The 20,090-nt window shown below is 38.4% G+C and overlaps 1 protein-coding gene across 2 annotated transcripts in view; it reads left to right on the forward strand.

The window, feature by feature from the left end:
• si:zfos-2326c3.2 (misshapen-like kinase 1) overlaps positions 1-19,622 on the forward strand; it is a 64,326-nt gene extending 44,704 nt beyond the window's left edge. For both annotated transcript variants that reach the window (XM_044363086.1, XM_044363087.1), the window contains 13 exons: positions 1,399-1,487; positions 1,893-1,987; positions 2,658-2,742; positions 3,124-3,291; positions 3,958-4,066; positions 4,389-4,541; positions 4,645-4,788; positions 4,968-5,102; positions 5,260-5,360; positions 6,076-6,225; positions 11,560-11,719; positions 12,401-12,540; positions 13,439-19,622. In XM_044363086.1, the coding sequence (XP_044219021.1) occupies positions 1,399-1,487; positions 1,893-1,987; positions 2,658-2,742; positions 3,124-3,291; positions 3,958-4,066; positions 4,389-4,541; positions 4,645-4,788; positions 4,968-5,102; positions 5,260-5,360; positions 6,076-6,225; positions 11,560-11,719; positions 12,401-12,540; positions 13,439-13,522 (1,613 nt within the window). In that variant the 3' untranslated portion in view covers positions 13,523-19,622. The remainder of the gene's footprint in view (positions 1-1,398; positions 1,488-1,892; positions 1,988-2,657; positions 2,743-3,123; positions 3,292-3,957; positions 4,067-4,388; positions 4,542-4,644; positions 4,789-4,967; positions 5,103-5,259; positions 5,361-6,075; positions 6,226-11,559; positions 11,720-12,400; positions 12,541-13,438) is intronic.
• The last annotated feature ends 468 nt before the right edge of the window (positions 19,623-20,090 follow it).

Consider the following 20,090-nt stretch of genomic DNA (forward strand, 5'->3'; position numbering starts at 1 on the left):
ACATACAGTACAGACACTTACTATAAAACAAAGAGTGAGTAATTTGTTCAAAGTTTGCCCTCTCTGCCTGTGTGTCTAGAGAGAAAGAAAGAAGCAGCTCATCTATTTCAAAGCTCTGCTCTCTGTGCCCTCTGTACATGGCAGTAAGGAAGGTGCTCTTGTACTATAGCTATACTGGATGAGATAGAAAGAAGAGAGGAAGATGTTGGAGAATATGTTTAGTATTTCAAAGTTGCCCTCTGTGTGTAGTTGGGAGGAAACTACTTTTGATGCCTCCCACTCAGTTTGGCTGCTGGCCTAGGCTGGCTTTGTTTGGAGCCACAAATCAGAGTTTCTGCCAGAGACTCATACAGCTTTACTGTGGTTAAAGCCTTTTATCTACTCATGATGTAACTGAGTAAAAGTTGCTTTCCTCTTGAAGTCTATTGTTGTTGGAAAGGGTATTTGTGTCATTGATAAATATAATTCTCAAATTGATTATGGTACCTTGGCTTGCTGTAAAAAAATAATGATAACGCAGTCGGTAGGGGGATAAGGAATTGGCAGCGTCTATTTGTCACAATTTGGTGGTGCTAGTGTTTCTAAAAATTAAGACTGTTTTTCCCATAAATCACTTTGATTCCTGTAAACAAAGAGGATTTTGCTTCTCTCCAAGGATTTACTCGACTTCTCACACTCTGCTGTTGCCAGAAACGTTCACTTGGTTTGTGCTGGAAGAACGAGTGCACTTTTTTTCTGTCATGTGCCATAACATAACTATTTTTGTGCTCAAAACCATAGCAGAGTTTTGAATCCTGTACGGCAGCAGAGACAATAATATTTTAGTGGCTGGCTTTGGAACAACTTGAGACTGAACTCAAGTCCATTAATGCAGCCCCCGTATCATCAGCTAATTTCTCTTTTCAGCCCTGCCAGAAGCTTGACTTTTGGAATGGTAATGTCAATTGGGCAGCCACCTCTTTGGTCCAGACTGAAATATCTGAACATGTTAGCATGCTGATGTTTGCATTTAGCCTCACAGAGCCACTACCATTGGTATAGACTCCAAATTATGTTTTTATGTGTTGTGGTTTGACAATTTAGGGAACATAACACGGGTTTGCAGGTGTTTGCTCAGTAATTAGCAGGTCGAGCTCCGCTTTGGGCTCTGCTCAGAGTGCACCTGCTCCACCATGGCTCCACTATCACAGTTTATGGCTGTAAAGCAATCCAACATAGAGGCCAGCAAAGGCTGCCATTTTTTGACAATGGCCTCATTTGTCCATGATAATTATACTTGTCAGCACTAATGTTAATCCAGTAGGTGTTTAGTGTTTTGCATGATATCACGCTGCGACTCTATTCACACAGTGTTTCTGCCACCGTGTGTGTGTGTGTATGTGTGTGTGTGTACTCTAGGTTACTTCAAGCTGGAGAGCCCACTTTTACAGCACCGTGTGCAGCCGCACAGGAGGACACAAGAGAGCATCACAAGTGGACACACACAAGTAAATATAGAATTGTTTTCCTTATACATTTTTACAGATATGACTGAAGTCTTTGTGGACCTGCGTACTCTGACATATGCAAGCAAAGGTTCAAACTCATCTCATTAGGAAGTTGTGTTGGTAACGTAATTATCAGAAGAATCTGTCTGGCCACATTGGATGTTGGTTATGAAATGAGCCACAATGAGCAGAAATATCATCAAAAAATGTTACCAAAATTTCCCTTCTATATTCCAAGTGTCATTTTAAGAAGTGGGCGTTAGTGTGGCTTTTGTTTAATCATTTTCATCTGTATCAGATTAAACAAATGTCTGTTTTCGTTTTCTTCTCCCTCCAGTCGTTCTTATATCTTCTGACTCACCTGACCTCATTTATTCATATTGTTCCTTGCTCCCAATCATTCAGGGTGTAAAATCTGCTCTCAGCCGGCTCAACAAGGCCACAGAATACTCCTCCTCCAGTGATGAAGTCGGCAGCAGTGATGATGAAGAGAGGAGCAGGTGAGATCTCTATCATCAGTATAATAATCACATTGGGATTATTGTTATGATATCAGAAATGGCAGGGACTTTTCAACAGTTATGTCCCACTGCACGCTAAAGTATTAAGCAATTCTTTCAGTCTTTCCAAATGACAGAATTATGAAACGTGACCTGTTGCACGCTAAGGATGTAGCTATTGTGAAACCAATATTAAGAACAAACTGGGAATTGGAGTCACGATTCTTACTTATAATTCTGCGGCATGGACTGAGAAAGCATGTGTGTTGAAATGTTTCTGCTGACTACCACAGTCAAAGTAAACCAACTACACTTTGACAGATTTAAAATACTGCACACATTAAAATGGAGGGTTAAAATCTAATGGTTTAATTTGGGATTTATTGAACCATCTGTATTTTGAATATTAAGCTTGGGCAAGGGTTCAAACTTGTTAATGGTTTACTGTCCCGCAAACACGCCAGGATTTATTTTGATTTCTATTGTATTACTCTTGATATAATACACTTGAGTCTGCTTATTGAGAGAGTAAAACGATCCTGGGATGTTAATCAGCCTCGTTTTCACTGCCATCGATCTTGAGGATGTATCGATCTTGTTTCTAACTAATAAATGCAGTGCCTACAGTCAGGCTGTGGTCTAAAATCTTGACCTGTCTGTGTGTTTCAAGGTCTGGCCTGTCAAATGGAAAGGGGAAATACTTCAGAGGAATACCTGATGGCATCGTGCTGCAACCTCACCACAATCTTAACCAGGTCCCCTGCGCACACGCACACACACACACACACACACACACAGACACACACACACATACACGCACACACACACATACGTTTCTCCTCCACACTCCTCATTTTCACTTTGATTGAATTTGCTTGTGTAACAGCTAGAGGGTGCAATGTCCATACTAATAGATGGAAATGACTGATGTAGATGGTGGAATGTACTTTGTCCTTCTGACTGGAAGAGACATAAGCATTTAAACCTGTGTAGGTCATTCTCATCTTGATGACAGCAACAAGTCAAAGTGGAGAAGATGTGTGTAGACCTGCCGCTCACATGTGACAGGATTAAAACGATATATATTCAAAACGGTCTCCTTTACTTGGCTCTTTGTCTGTGTGTTTGTTCTACAGATTTCTCAGTTTAGTTCAGATGACACCTATCTACTGCCAGACCTGCTGCAGAAAACCTCCTCATCCAGTCCTACCCATAATGCACTGGACCAGCAGCAGCGAACACATGAACTCAGTTACTCACAATCGCCCACAGCACCTCGATCCCCCACACACCAGGAACTACACGTGAGTATGATAAGAGTTATGTAAAGTCGGACAGACGCAGGTTGACAGACTTGTAGGAACACACACACACACACACACCATACACAGACCTTATTCTTCCTTGTTATTAAGTTAACACTGATGCAGAATTAAATCCAAATAGAAATAATTTATGTTATCAACAAAATCACTGTTTATACGCATTGTTTTACTTGTTGAAATAAAAATTGTGACTAGTTGCAATAGTCACATTAGTCCACCAGAGGTGGTGGCACAGTTTAGTTGTATTACTCATTAGTAGTGATATAATGTGTCTGAATAGTGGTAATGCTGATCTTCATTTAACTGTACTTACTTGCCAACCATGTGTTTCATATAACCTCACAGAAATGTAGAACCAATAATGCATTTGTGTTGTAATTATTTTAGAGGGTGAAATACAGTAAGTGTTGAAAGAGAATCTGAGAGTTGTTGGTGATGTTATACAGTTGCAAAGATGCGGTCACTGACCCACACATATTTTTAAATGTTAAAAAGGTTGGCCATGAATAAATAGAGAAAATGCCTGCTTTTCACCCAGTGTCTTAACATTTACTATAAAGCCATGGATATTATTTGTAACACTGTGCATGGAGCCAAAACAATAAAAAAAGGTATGTTAAGCGTCTGTCTTGTTGTATTAATCAGGCTGTCGGCAGTCCAACTGGTAAAAACACCTCCACATCTTCCTCTTCCTCCTTCCTGTCCTTCATCGATCCAAGATTGATCCCCATATCATCGCCACCACAGAGCCCTAGTGAGTACATTCACACACACAAAAGACACACTAACATACAGTACTGCATGCATACTATTAATTAAGTAAAAAAAGACACTTCTCTTGCATAAAATTACTGAAAAGACAGAATTATTTAACTTTGTTTCACTTTATCTATAGTAGTGTATGGAATATTCTCTAGATGTTTTTGTATAAAGCATTTACATGATATTAAGTCCTGAGAGAAGAAAGTTTTACTGTTAGTGCTGGGATCCTGCCATTATCAGATACTGTGCTTAACTACACCAGTCATTGTTACCATTGTTACAATGTTTATTTCTGTTTTGTTTCCATGTGGCAGGCAGTAAGGGTGAGCCAATCAAGAGAGAGAACCACAGGAAGGGCTCTGTGGTGAATGTGAACCCAACCAACATTCGACCACAGAGCGACACTCCAGAAATCCGAAAGTACAAGAAGAAATTCAACGCTGAGGTTCTCTGTGCTGGACTATGGGGTTTGTACTTTTATATTGTTTGAGTTTAAATGTTTAATTGGAGAAGTGACACATGGGATGTGTTTTTGTGGGGTGTAAGGTTTCTTTGTCTTTTGCCATGTAGGTGTGAATCTGTTGGTGGGGACAGAGAGTGGTCTGTGGCTGCTGGACCGAAGTGGTCAGGGGAAGGTGTACTCCCTCATCAGCAGACGAAGGTTTCAGCAGATGGATGTACTGGAAGGACTCAATGTTCTCATCACTATATCAGGTACATGTACTGAGGGTTACAAGGTATATAAGTCAACACACACAGACAAAGATGCATGCAGATTGTACTTACTGTAGTCTTCATACGGTCTCTAGAAACAGCAAGAACATTCAGATTGATTGATTGTTGATTTCATAATAAGCAGGATTCACCTTCTTTACATCTCTCTCTCTGTGTAGGTAAAAAGAACAAGCTCCGTCTCTACTACTTGTCCTGGTTAAGGAATAAAATCCTCCATAATGACCCAGAGGTGGAGAAGAGACAGGGTTGGACCTCAGTAGGTGATCTGGAGGGTTGTGTACACTATAAAGTGGGTAAGTACACACTGTGAAGGGCATGTTGAATGGCAGTATTTTCTTCACACTACAAACTAAGGAAAAAACCACACAGTTTGTTTTAGTAGATGTTAGCTACGTGCACCTCAGGGTAATCAGGTATGGACTTGTGATTGTGTCCGTCTTGTTTTTTCAGTGCGTTACGAGAAGATAAAGTTCTTAGTTATTGCTTTGAAGAATGCTGTAGAGGTGTACGCCTGGGCCCCAAAACCATACCATAAGTTCATGGCCTTCAAGGTGGGTAACATTTATTTTATATCTTATCACACACCTGATAGACAATGTGAATATATTGAGTTAAATACAAAGATCTGAATCTTATATTGTATAATTAGTAATATAAATAGATAGTTAGTCTGTCTTTGATGGGACTTTGAAGATAGAAAATAACCCTGCGCAGCTTGTATCCCAGTTCTTCCAGTGTCATACTTGACTGTGATCTCTGAAACGGTTAAATTACTACCATCAGGTTAATAACACTGTCCTCCATGTAATTTTCTGTCCTCACCACATCTTTGTGTATCTAGGACAAAACATTTATATACATAGACAAAAAAATCTAATAGGGTCACTTCCACAGCCAAACACTTGCACGTACACGCAGACATGACACAATCAGGCTATGAGAGTCATACACACAGATCCTCAGCAGAGCTGTGTCCCATTTCTTTACGTCCTCCGTGGCCTGAGCTACTTTTCCTTCCACACTACATAGTTTAACTCTCTCTCTCCTCAGAAAAGGCCAAAAATATACTACCTTGTTTGGAAGTAATAGCATGACAATCTTAGGATGGCAATTGTCCAGTTATTATTAACAGAGCACTTGTGTCACGGTTTATTTTGAACATGTATCATTAAAGGTAATGATCAAAATATCAAAGTTTTAAAACAATCCCTTCTTACTTGTTTTGGTGATGCGTGTGTTTCTTTCTTTGTGCACATGTCTACTCAGTCATTCAGGTCTCTGCCTCAAAGACCTCTGTCTGTTGACCTGACGGTGGAGGAAGGTCAAAGGTTAAAGGTCATCTATGGCTCCTTGTCTGGTTTCCACGCCATCGATGTAGACTCTGGAACACCCTACGACCTGTACCTGCCTACGCATGTAAGAATCTTCTCCACATGTATTTTATATGCTCTATATATTTATTTCTCTGGTTGTTAGTTAGTTGTAAGTTTAAATTGCATTGAGGCTCCTCCTCACAGTGTTACAGTCGCAGCAGCAGCAGCAGCAGTTAGCTGGTTAAACCAGAGTTACCATGGTGGTGTTGTGACAGAGAAAGACACACAACCCTGAGAAGAACAAAAACACACAGTCTTTCTCTTTGGTTGTGGCCATCAGGAGCCAGATAGCGAGCTGGCAGTCAATGACCCTGCTGGAAGGCTGGAGGCAGGAGATTGGCTGAGTTCCACTGTCATGAAAAGTGACATTATGAAATGAAAGCGTCATTGGGAAAAATTCCATGATGAAATTGAAAGAGCTTTGGAAAAAGGATATTTTTCTGTAATTTATAAAAAAACCTCCATTAAAGCTCTGTTATTATGGAAATAAGAATTGTGAAATAACATTTCATAATGATGAGTTGAGTTTTATAGTCAAATTATTTCACAGTTTATTGATGCATTTATATTTTTTATCTATACTTGTGATTATTTATTTCATATTGATCCTATTTATTTATTTAATACTGAACAGTTTGTATTGTAACAGGTTTTTTGCCATTGAGACAATGTAGTTCATGAGACTGATGATATTTTTAACTAGATTGCTGGACTTTAATCAGACTAGAGCTTTTATGGTTTTATAACTTCAAATTAATATATTTCAAAATAAATTTTCACCATCGTGATATATGCCAAAATCAACAGGGCAAGATTTTATCTATATCAACTGTATATGTAAAGCCCATATAGACAGTTTATCTCTCAGTGAAATAAAGTAGATAGATATTTAGAGATCTTTGAGTAAACAGATCTCTGATGTTGTACATGATATATTATCATTTATTATATATTATTCTCACTGTAGCTGTACTTGCTGTCTGGAGCTCTCTGATATATTTGACTTTGATTCTGCCTCTCTGTCCATCATCTGTTATCGCTCTGTTCAACCATATCACCTCACTCTCTCACACTTCTCCTCCTCCTCCTCCTCCTCCTCCCACTCACAGTCTACAATGTCAGTCATTGCTCTCCTTTATTTCTCCTGTTTTCCTCTCTCCACCTCTCTCCACTCTCCTCCCACTCAGTCTATAGCTGTCAAACACTTCTCTATTCCTCTTTCATCCCTTTCTTCTTTTCCTCCTCCCACTCTGTCATCCATGGTGGCATTGTTAATTTGTTCATTTTCTCCTCATTTTTATCTTCTCCTTTGCTACATTTACAAAACTTTCATCGCTCTCTTTCTCTCTCTCTTTCTCTCTCTCTCTGTTCAGTCCGTGGGCAGGTAGGGATGACGGCAGAATGCGGTGACTCATGTACAGACCTATTCAGACATTGTTTGTTTTATTCCTCATATGGTGTTTGAACTTGCGTTAAAATTGTAGAAATTGATCCAGTGATGCCTCGGTCAAAAGACACTTTTGTGTACATTCTGATCTTCAGTAAATATAGTTAATGGTGTTAAGACAGCTTTAGGTTGAGTTTATTTTTATTTTAGTTGAATATTTACTTGTTTGTAGGTGTCTTGTTGTTTTGGAAAAAGCTTAAAGGGATATTTCACAGTTTTAAACAGTTGTATTATGTCCTCAGTCACTCTGGAGGAGCTTTGTCAAGTGAGTAAACACTGATGATGTCATAGTGATGTCATTAGGGTTATCTCAGCTTGGGTTTAGAGGTTTCTCACAAGTCCAACATTTTTATGGAAACACAATACTAAATTACTGGAGTACTCATTAATCCAGAGAGTAACAACATGTTCTTACCTCTTTATGCTTCTCAATGAACAGCCACATGAAACTTAACTCAACAATTACACAAATAAAGACACAATCAGGCTATTTTATATTTTTCATTTTCAGACTCGAAGGCATTTGTTAATCACTTGTGCATGGCCAAGCTTTTGTGGTAGGGCATGTTATCAGTGTAGGGAAATCAAATCAGCCCCTCCTAACTTCATCTGAAAGCGCTGCCCTCTCTGCTGTGATACACCAACAGTTTTAGGCTGCTGCATAAATGAATATGAATTGGGGCACAAAAGTAGGACCTGCCGACTAACTGGCTTCTACTAATTTGAGATCCCTGATCCATAACAATAGCTACGGTATCTGGAGCAGAGATGTAGCAGAGCTGCCCAATCAATCTACAATTATATTATTATGTACTGGTATGTTTCCAGTTGGACCCAATATCCTATACCTCTTGTACTTATTGTAAATTACTGTTTCAATTCATTCATTTAAGATGAAATGAAATGAAATATGGTTATGTTAGTAATATCTGTGGAGTTTATTTGTAAGATGTAGACTTCTTTGAGTTAAAATGACTCATAGAAGTTTGTAAATCTTTATCTTTTTACATTTCCACGGAGGTTTGTGCAAATGAATTTGTATCTTCAAATGTGAATAAATCACCCACTGCTGGTACAATTAGAGATAGATCAGATCTTTTTTTTTCTCCACTGCTGTATGTGGGCATGTAAAGCTTGCTGCAGCCTCTGGTGAGTCATATTCACATTCAGATTCTGACACAATGTTTTTAGCAAGAGCTCGAGAGCTTTGAGGCTCAGGATATGACAAAGTATTTCAAACTAAAGATTTGAAACATTTTCTTTTGCCTCCACTATCTAAAACATTTCTAACGTTATTTGTTTTGTAGGTTCATACGCTCTGTGTGGACTATACTGTGCATACATATGGTGTTAAGTGGGTGGCTGGATCAAGGAACATGGTTCCTTTAGTTTCTGTGGTTTAAAGGATATTTATAAAGATTTTATTCGTCTTTGTCAGACTGGCACACAGCTGAAATATGTACAGTATTATCAATTTGTGATACTGTTGCTCAGCTCAGATGTGCTGTTCCCACTGTCCAGTATCAAACCAATGTCTCAAGCAGATTAACTTTTGTGACTTGAAGGTTGATAGATGGGAGTGAGGAGACCATACAGCCTGTAGGTTACAGAAAAGTGTATCCTAAATGTTCAGACTTTGCTTGCTCTTTGTCTCTCATTCATGTTCTCAGCGCCTTTCTCTCTCACACACACACAAACACACACAAACACACACACTGTCCCAGCTACCTCTACTGTGTGCTACTTTCTATAAGTAAGGTGGATTCGGAGTGAGAGAGATGAAGAGACAGGCATGCGAAGAGAGAAATAAGCTCTAAAAATACATCCATCCTGTCCTCCTTCTCTCGCGATCATTAACTCACTGCGTGTGCGTGTGTGTCCTGACCCGTTCTTGCTCCTGCTCTTGCTGTTCTTTTTTTTTTTTCCCCTCACTGTTCCTCTAGTATATTAAGCGAGTCTGCACACAGCTGCCTACTACACTGGTGCCTTATACTGCTGCTGCTGCTGCTGCTGCAATATCATATCAGCTCTCCAGCCTCGCTCTCTCCCTTGTCGTTCCTTTTCTCTCTCTTATTCATACTCCCAAGCTTTCTACGCTCTCTCTCACACACACACACACACACACAGACACAGTTGCAGAGTGCTTTTAAAACTACTCACTTACACTTAGACATGCTCATAGTTCACTATCTATGAGCACTCTTGAGGACATTTCACACTCTCGGGCTTTCTTCCTGTACTCTGATACACACTCATTTACATACACACCCTCTCGTGCGCATCTTCTAACACACACCCACCTGCATCACCACTAAAACACCTTCATTCACAACACTGATTAGATTTATCTCTTCACCAACACGCACTCACCATCACACTCAAAATGCACCACTCGCCCACTTAAAGAAACACATACAAACACTCACACACACATACACACACAAGCATCTCTCGTTGTTGCCTGCAAACGATGTAACAATGCTGATTCCGAGGCAGAGGATTAAGATTGCTTTGCGTCTGTGGATGCCTGTTTTAATGCTCAGGATTGTGGTGGCTCACACTCTGGTAATGTATGAAACACGCTCACATAAGCTATTTTATTGTAATACAGCACTGAAACTGCCTAACCTTTCTTTCTCCTGGATAAACTTTGTTGCAGAAGGGGTTCCCGGTCGGTTAGATGTGAGCTGTTGCAGAGTGTGGATCCTGCTAGTTGTTTTTTCTGTTAGAAATATGTTGATGGTTTCTTGGTAGGCAGATGTTGAAGTGCTGTTTTTCTGTTACTGTAGATTTGCTTTGTGTTTAGAAGACTTCATTTTCACTAGGTACATGTAATTGTTAACAATAATTACACACAACAATTGTGTTCTTTTTTCTCTTAGATACATGTTTTTGGTTTGCTTTACTGTTAAAATAAGTTGTTGACCAGGTTCCATGTTACACTTCTGAGCTGATTAGAGTATTTTTGATATGGTTAGATAATTGTGTCTGATGTAGTTAGATAAATGTTTCTTAACTGGTTAGAGAAATGTGTCTTTAACTGGGTTGATGAATGTCTCTAAACAGGTCAGATACATTTGTGAAATTCCTGTGGTATGGTAGTTGTTGTTAAACATCTGAATAGATTTCTTTATTTATATGTTGCTGAACTGGCTCCCCAGCAGAAAAGTGCTGCTTCATTAGTTCCTGTTTAGATAGTGGTTGCTGGGTGAAATATTTAGTGTTGCAGAACTGTTTTCATGTAAAAGACTGGTTGAACTGTTGTGTTGTCAAGAACATTTTCCTAATAATAATTAGCAGTAGGAGAGGCTTAGTATTTGACTGTTCTTGGATTTTGGTCACTTCCTGCAAGATGTTACTGAAATGCGTGTTCCAATGAACTTCCTGCATCAGTAAGATCAGGAAAAACTGGCCCTAAACTTCATTTTTTTGGATGAAGTCTCATCTTTGCCATCTCTTTCTTTCTGCCTGGGCAGTCATACCTCCTTCTTAATGAATTTCAGGGAAATCTCATCTGTCTCCCCCCTTACCCCTTATTCTCTTACTTTTCGTAATGCTTCTCTATTTTGTGATTATTCTCAGCACCCTTATATCCTCAACTTCCTTAAATTTGAGAGGTTGTAACAGTGGTGCCCTAAGAATTGAACCTCTTTTGGTTTCACTAATTGAAAGTACATTAATTGTACATTGTTAGCTAACATCTGAATATGTTGAAAGAGATTGTATTGTGTTGATGCATCTCAGAGTTTGTGTATTATTTATGGTAAATAATTTATTTACCCTTATGTACGAGGAAGTGTTGAAACATTTAAACGCATTTAACAGTTTCATTTTACAATTTTTGATTAAAATTGCTTTATTTTTTCACTGAAAGTTTTGAATAAGTACACTTTTTTTGATCTGTTTTTAATGTGTGTGTTTGTTTCATAGATCCAGGGTTCCATCCGTCCCCATGCCATCATTATTTTGCCAAACAGCGCCGGAACAGAGGTTCTGGTTTGCTACGAAGACGAGGGTGTCTACATCGACACCTATGGCCGAATCACCAAGGATACAGTGCTGCAGTGGGGGGAGATGCCTGCATCGGTCGGTAAGTTTCATCCATACACACAGGGACACAAGGAACACAAACATTACATGCTATATACACATGCAATCACAACACTAACAAAACCAAATACTAATTAGGTTAACCAATAAAAAAAACTAGCACAACCACACTAAAAAACAAATGCATACACAGACATTGATGTATAAATGGTCATTTCAGGTGTAGTAGGAGCAAACTTTTCAGAGTCTCTATGTTGCTTGTACTCTGTGTGTCTTATGAAATGTGTGTTCACTTATTCACATAACAATAACACATTCTCAAAAAGTCCAGTTGCATATTATATACAGGGTTAACCATTTGAGCATCTGGATCTTACTCACTCAAAGTCACTGCTATCATTGACCTGCAGTTTAACTTACTGATTCTAGATCAGCAGACAGATTTGGGACACGGTCGACTAAAAATAACATGGTAGTGATTCTGTGTGTGTGTGTGTGTGTGTGTGTGTGTGTGTGTGTGTGTGTGTGTGTGTGTGTGTGTGTGTGTGTGTGTGTGTGTGTATGTGTGTGTTGGGTCCAGTAGATGGGTCATTATTCTGGCAAGGACTGTCTGTGTCTGTGGGGAATATGTTTACTCATACACACACACACACACACACACACACACATCTCTTATTGAATTCTATTTCCCCATCTACATGTTCCCTCTCTCTCTCTCCAGCCTACCTCCAGTCTAACCAGGTGATGGGTTGGGGAGAAAAGGCCATTGAACTGAGGTCTGCCAACACAGGGAACCTGGAGGGCGTTTTCATGCACAAAAAGGCCCAGAAACTCAAGTTCCTGTGTGAAAGGAATGACAAGGTAGGTTACACTGCACCTACAACCTAAAACTGCAATGTAATTTATTAAAATGCAATGTTCAGTAAAAAGTGTTATGAATATTATTATTTAGTTCTTTATGTTATGGTATAAATTATGTCTTCTTTTGCCACTTCTGGTATTATTATCAGTTCCCCACTGTTTAAATTCACCTACATCCAGGTGCTCACAGAAAGTTTGATGTATACAGAACATAATCTAAGAACTGTATATATTTTATTTTCATCAACTGAGTTTTCAAAAGTGCAGATTGGTTGTCATGATTGTCATTTCCTCTCATGCTTTTTAATAAACATATATGTTTATAGTTGATATAAACTTTCAAACAATGCAGTAGCTTGTTCAGTTAGAAATTAACAAAACTTTCTTTTTTTTAAATCCATCCAGATGTATGGAAAGTCATTGATATTTCCTTCAGAAGCCTGTAGATAATGTATTTTTACACTGTGTGTAATACTGAAGCTCTTTTTAATGCATTAGGTAGTTACACTGAAAATTATATCTTTTTCTTTTAATTCATTCTTGACCTTGAAAAAATCATGAACCATTTGCAGTGCTTGAATTCTTCCTGAACTTTCAGCCACATCTTGTGCTCTTCCTCAGAGGATGGAGCTGTCTGTTATCATGTGACCAAAGTTCAGGTCATGTGCTGACAATTGAACCATCTCCAAGAGAGAACTCCATCCGCTGAGGAAAGCCCTGATATGTGGCTGAAAGCTCTGGAACAAATCTTGTAACTGGACCTGGTCAGATTAATGTCACCCACACTACTGCTCTGTGTCATAGTCTAACCTTACAGACACACAGCTGCAGTTAGCTATATTCATGGGAATATTGTGAATATTTAACAGTTTCTAAACCTTCGTCTCTCTTGTTGTAGGTCTTCTTTGCCTCAGTGCAGTCAGGAGGCAGCAGTCAGATTTACTTCATGACTCTCGGACAGAACTCACTGTTCAACTGGTAACGAGTGGACCTGTTACTCTGGGATCAACAGCTGATGTCTGCTTTTGTCATTCGGGGTTTGCGTGGTGATGCCTTTTCATATTTGTTTTGACTGATGTTCTGCCATTTAGCTCCATAGATAGTTGACACCACACACATACTCCTGGATCCATTACTCTAGCCTCTCATCTAATTCAGTCAATCAGTTTGTAAATGTAAATGTAGATGGATCCACAGTGGAGATGATCAGAAATGCAGATGCAGAGCTTGAATCCATCCCTCCTTCCTTGACTACTGAAGCCTACATCACCACCCCTTCAGCCACAGCGTCACAAACATCTGGAAATTCAGCTAGAAGGAGCTTTAGTTCACCTGTCTGTGGAAGTATTAAAAGCTACAACGAGCAGTGTCAGCATCTTCAAGCATTTTCACACATCTGAACTCCCTACTTACCTGGTAGATTATGTGGTGATTTCTAATAACCGCCAGGTTGTTGTTCAACATCTCTGAGTCTGCCCTACACTTAAACCGGATCTGTTTCTCTTCATCTGTCAGCACTGTTCATCTTGCCTGGATCAATTATTCTTGTCTTTTTTCCTTTTTTTAAAGGACCTCAGTGACTCTACCTTTTATCAGTCACTCAGCTTTGTTTTGATCGATTGCTCACTCGTATTCGCTATAACAATGCCTGGCTCTCAGCTGTGTTGTCAGTGGTTTATTACTGGATCAACCGCGTCCAAGTCATTATATCTGGATCATTACTCTCCCAGCACAGACAAGGGGAGTAATCTCTAGTGTGTCTTCATACAAGCTGCATCTGTGTGAAAAGGAGCAAAAAAGTGGACGAACAGAAGTGCTTCGTCATCCTGGCTGACTCCATGGACATCATCTGGGCATTTCAGATACTGGTTTTTGGTGGAAATGTGGTCCAAACCTTCTTAATTTTACCCCTCATGATTTTCTTTAATCAACTTCAAGATCCAAAAATGTCTGTTGTCTGTCTCCAATACCTCAGAAGTGTTAAGTTGTGTTTAGTTTTCCTCATTACTGCTATAATCGGAATTGAAGGACCCATTCAAATGATTATATTACTGTACTGAATCCTTATGTTGTTCATTTACATAAAGCATTATTAGATATATTATTATATTATGCACTATCAAATGTTATTGGAAGAAGTGTTTCCTTTTTTTCAGGGTGAAAATGAGTCAGTTAAACACTTCGTAGGTTTAATCAGTTATATTTTACTGTAAATAACCCATCCCTGCAAATCTTATAATATGACCAATGGTCAGAATTGAATTTCTTAAGACATGCAAGATCATCGTGAAGATATAGTTCACTTATCTCTAGACTATTTATTAGATAATTCTATCCCTAATCATGAGCAGCAAGTCAACCTTTCTCTCTGTTTAGCCTGAAATCAGTTGCCAATTAGGAAAAGTTATCTGTTGGGATATTTGCTTCATTGCACAGTTTGTATTAAAATGAGTTGAGTAGGTTTTATTAACACAGTATTAATACTATACCCACCCCAGTGCTCTTAGGTCCCAGTTTGAGTATCCACTCCACTCCAGATCTGCATCATGTAATTTAAATTGTATTGATCCATGACAAGGACCTTAATAACCTTCTACTTTACTGTAGGAATTGCAATTGTAATGCACAGTAAAAATGGTGTATACAAGTAGAGATACCAAACTCCACAGTAACAGGCTATGAATGCTTTTTTTGTACAGCTAAGGATGTATATAATCTTGTAAAATGCACTGTTTTCTAAAAATTTTATAATTGACAAGCCATCTTTATGTATGTGTACAGAATTATAGGCTTATGAATGTGAAAGTCCATCCCAAAACAGAGTTCATACATGTGATATAAATGATCTTGGAAAGTTCAGTCTTTGTGAACATGGATGTGGGAATTTGGATTCCTGTTCAGTTTTACGGACCTGGCTGAAATGTTCAAGGTCAAGTGATGTATCGTGTTAATTCTGCTGTGTGGTTGATTTTCCCCTAACATGTATAAGTCAATCTCTTTGCACAATGGCCACCTTGTACATGTTTCTGTAATATATCCGACTTTGAGATCATTTTTATGCTTTGGGAAACATTTAAAGCCATTCTGTAGTCAGTATTGAAGAGATTACTGCAAGCCTTTAGCTTTAGATCAGTATTTCTTACACTACCCAACATGGGTTTTTGATTGATATTCTTGGTGAAATGGTGTGCTGGGTTGAAAAAAAGTGAAAAGGCCCTGTTGTATAATACTTACTCTGTTTCTTTCCTGATATTTCTGCAATTGACACAATGGGCTTCAAAGCAAGAAACCAAAGATCAAGGCTTTGATATATTGGCTTTCTTGAGATATTTCACAAATCACAACTGACCATTTGTAAAGATTTTTCTTTATTTAATCATCTAAATTCGCTAACCTTACAGAGTTCAATGTATATTATGATTCACTTTTTGATAGACGACAACAAACCCAACACATCAGACACACTGAGGATCTGAAAAAGCTCTCAGGTCTGATGTTTGTTGCTAAATAGCTACAAAATATATGTAATTTACTGTTGCTAGCTTTCAGATATTTAATAGCCCACATGCTTTAGACAGTGTTACTGTAGGTTTGGTAAAAGTGACGAAGTATTTGTTTTTTACCTTGAAATGTGAATTTTCAATTTATTTTAAGATCCATTTTTTCTTCATCATATTTTGCTCAAACTGCTAAATTTATTATGTTTTATGTTACATTCTATATATTGTATTTACTCTTGAATTTTGTGGCTATCAAAAATTGCGCCAAATGTTTTATATTCAGTGTTACTGTTTTTTTGTTTTTATTATGGACATAGAAATATTACAGCTGGTTCTGTGAGAATATTTTAAACTGGAAACAGATCTTTCTGATAACTGTCTTACTGCTAAGTTGTTACCAAATTAGTTTCAGTTGGTTAGACAGTATTTCTCACTGAAATGCCGGACCAGTTAGCTAGTTAACATTGCTTCAGTGCATTGTAAACTAATGCTGACAGGCTAACAGACGCAGAGTTGCGTGTTACCTAACACATGCTAACATTTTAGAACCACGAGTTTCTTGCTAACATGTAGCTAAGCTGACAGAAAAGTTTAGCTAGCAGCACCAAAATGTGTCACCTTTACTCTTAATACACAGTTGCTTAGCTGGACAGACTTCTGACACAAAAGAAGCCATATAGCACAGAACTACATTTCACATACTGTACTATTTAGATATGAATTTTGAGATATGATTCAAAATATATTAAATTGGTCAAAAATGTAAAATACATTAATTCAAAACATATTTTGGATCCATGAGCAGCTGATAGCAACTGCTAGTAAAAAGGTTTGGTCAAAATTGACGTATACATTTTCATTCTTTTAATTTGAACCCATTGCTTAAAGGTACTTAGAAGTATGTGAATTGTATCTCCTGTCTAGGACAGGACATGTCATATTTAGACCCAGGCACTGTTTTAGCTTGTGGTTAGCTTTGGTCAGGTTCAGTCTGCTATTGAGCAGTTGCTGACAAAGCACTGGCAGGTTTGGCTGGGATCCTGGGCAAGACCCCTGGCCATTATAGTCCAGATAGAACAAGAGACCAGACCGAAGATAGTCCTTGCTACCACAGTGGTTCCAGCATCTGCTCAGCTCTACCACGCATTAGCAAGGATAATGTACAGTAACAGTGCACAGTTACTAGTCACTATTTGCTGCACTCTATTCAACTCACTAGTTAACACAAATACTTAATTCCTGTTAACAAATTAGCTCTGTTTCTCTTTTGGGATGGTCCATTTGATTTAATCCTTGTTAGTTTTCCAGTTGACACCTGATTGCATTACAAAGTCAGAATGTGTATGAAGGTTTGGTTTTATTTCTCTGCTTTTTATTGTTATGCAGTTTTATCATAGTGACAAATGTTATCAAAAGAGATGGATTTTTGGATTTTGGCCATTTTATGAAATCAGTCTTGTGATGATTGACAGATGGGAGTTTATGAAATAAGATTGCTGTCCATTGGAGCTCACTGCAAAGATTATGTTGTTTGTATTGGAAAGAAAAGGTTTTTTCTCTCTAAATCATTATTCGAAATGTGCCCAATACCTATCTTGTATATTTGACAACTCATTATCAATGTTTTGTCTGCATTATTCTTCATCTTTCTTCAAGAAACAGCACAGACAGGAGTTCTGCTACAAGCTGACTAGCCCCTGTGTCACACCTAACGATGTGATTTATACTTAGGTTAATGTATTTGTCATATAAACCTACAGTTTTGAGACACAATGAGGATATTTTTGCAGATTATTAGAAACAAACTCCTCTGTCTGCTCCTGCACTTCATCTCCATGTGCTGAACATTTGACGGGAGCTGTATCACTAACGAGAGAGAGAGATCAGCGCACTTCCGCCTACACCTTCCACTGCTAGATTCTGTTTCAGGCTCACTGTGACTCACATCTCCAACTCTCTCTCTCTCACTTTGTCAACACAGCTCTTCTTGCCTTTCATTCCCTCTGCTCAACTCTCTCCTCCACCCATCTTTATCTCTCAAGAGCATCTCTCACCGTTCTCCAGCTTTTTGTTCCCACGTCTTATTCTCTCTGTAGCTTTCCTCTGTCTCGTCAAGTCTCCCCATCCACCCCCAGCTCTACTGAAGTACCCTTCAGCCAATTCAGGAAGAGTTTTATTTCTTTAGTAGTCATCAGATTGGCTGGGGGTTGTCAGGCAAGAGTGGGAGATTATTTTTATTTTATTTTATTCAATCACATCATTAGATAAGAGAGTGTGGTTGAAAGATGCAAAGTAGCCCACACGGATACAGGAAATTATCATAGCATTAGCCATCTACTGTTTATTGCATCAGACACTTTAGCATGATGATCAAATCAAGAGCCTTGAAAACAGACCACAGAATTGGTCCAATCCTGGTTTTGCTGATTGGTGAAGAGGGATGAAGGATGATGCAGAAAAATGCTAATACAAAGCAATTCAAATTAGTTGCTGTGAAAAATGTTAGCGATGTTCAGTTAAAGCGAGACTATGTAACTTTTGTTGGCAGTTAATACTGAATGCTAAAACACAGACTTGAAATTTGTTAGAGGAAGAATGTGTAATTTCTTCTTTTATAAGTTACATAGTTTCATTTTAAGTGTTGCAACTGTTATTTTCCAGCCTGCTTATGAGCAGAAGACTGTGGATGAACTGTGCAGTTCTCAGGATAGTTTATGTGTGGGAGTGTGTGATGTAGATGTTAAACAGGTGTTCAGTGTGCAAAGTAAGGAAAGATGGAGGAGGTGGTTGGTGGCTTGAGTAAGGTGTTAGTTAATAGAAGGACCTTGAATGTTGCTGTAAAACCCAAATCCACGATTTAAAATACATGAAAGAGGCTCTGAGTAGAAAATTAAACTTATTATTTGCTCACCAACTTCATTTTGGAAAACAGTGGAAAAGTTGGTTTGAGATTGAAGCAATTTATTCAAAATGCAAAAACAGAGCTAGTGAAGGGACCCGTATCTCAACAGAGTGTGCCAAACTGTGTTTATGGATTGAGAATTTATAGATGATGATGGTCATGATGAGGAGAAAAAGAAAGAGGATGTGAATGCGAGGGACAGTGAATATGATGAATAACATTGAATTAATTTTCCTGCTTTATAGCACCAACTGTACAACTAGAATTGTCTGCTTACGAGTGATATTTCCCAAAAAATTGAGATTAATCCAACAAGTCACAGCTACTGTAAGAGCTGTAGACTGACCTATGATGTTACCCAACCTCGAGAAAAAGCAAGAGGCATTGAATTTATTTGTAGACACGCAGGACAGCTGTGTTTCTATACATTGTAAAATCTTAAAAGTAGTTGAGATTATAAAAGACCAAATATTATATAGATATATGTCTAAGAATATATATTTCCCTTAACCATTTTGTTTCTGTACCTTTTTGAAAATTCTGGTTTTGTTTCTGTTTAATTTTTGCACTGGACCTACATAATGTTCTATGCCTCCCGCTTTGAGATAAACACACACTAACTTGTGTTTCCATGTAAAGAGGCAGAAGACAGTGAGACAACAATAAATATGTTGAAATGAGTGGTGTGTTGTGTTTTTGGGTTGCTTCTATATTGGTATGATTTTTAATCTACCCACAACTTTATTTCAACACACTGATTCACCAGAAACCTTTAATCTAGTCTTCTTTTATGCTTCTAAAACTCCGACACATAGTTTTGTCTGTTGAACACACCACATCTGTCATTGTAACCAAAGCACTGACTCTTGTCCTTGTCGGTACAAAACTGTCAGCTGGAGCATTTACTTATCTGATCTTCTTATGATGACAACATGTCTTTTAAAATCAAATCATCTGTTCAAGACAGCTGACCATGTCTGAAGGCTGAGTTTACATGTTTTTTTAAGCAGCTGCCCACCAGTTGTCCTCATTGTGTTCCTGCCTTTGACAGTCACTTGATAGGCCACCAGAGTCTATACTGTATACCTGCCCAGCAGCCTACTCATTCACCACATTGTCTATTGTTCCTCCCAGTCATAACATTCGCT

This window comes from Thunnus albacares, chromosome 10, assembly GCF_914725855.1.
Source record: "Thunnus albacares chromosome 10, fThuAlb1.1, whole genome shotgun sequence".
NCBI lineage: Eukaryota > Metazoa > Chordata > Actinopteri > Scombriformes > Scombridae > Thunnus > Thunnus albacares.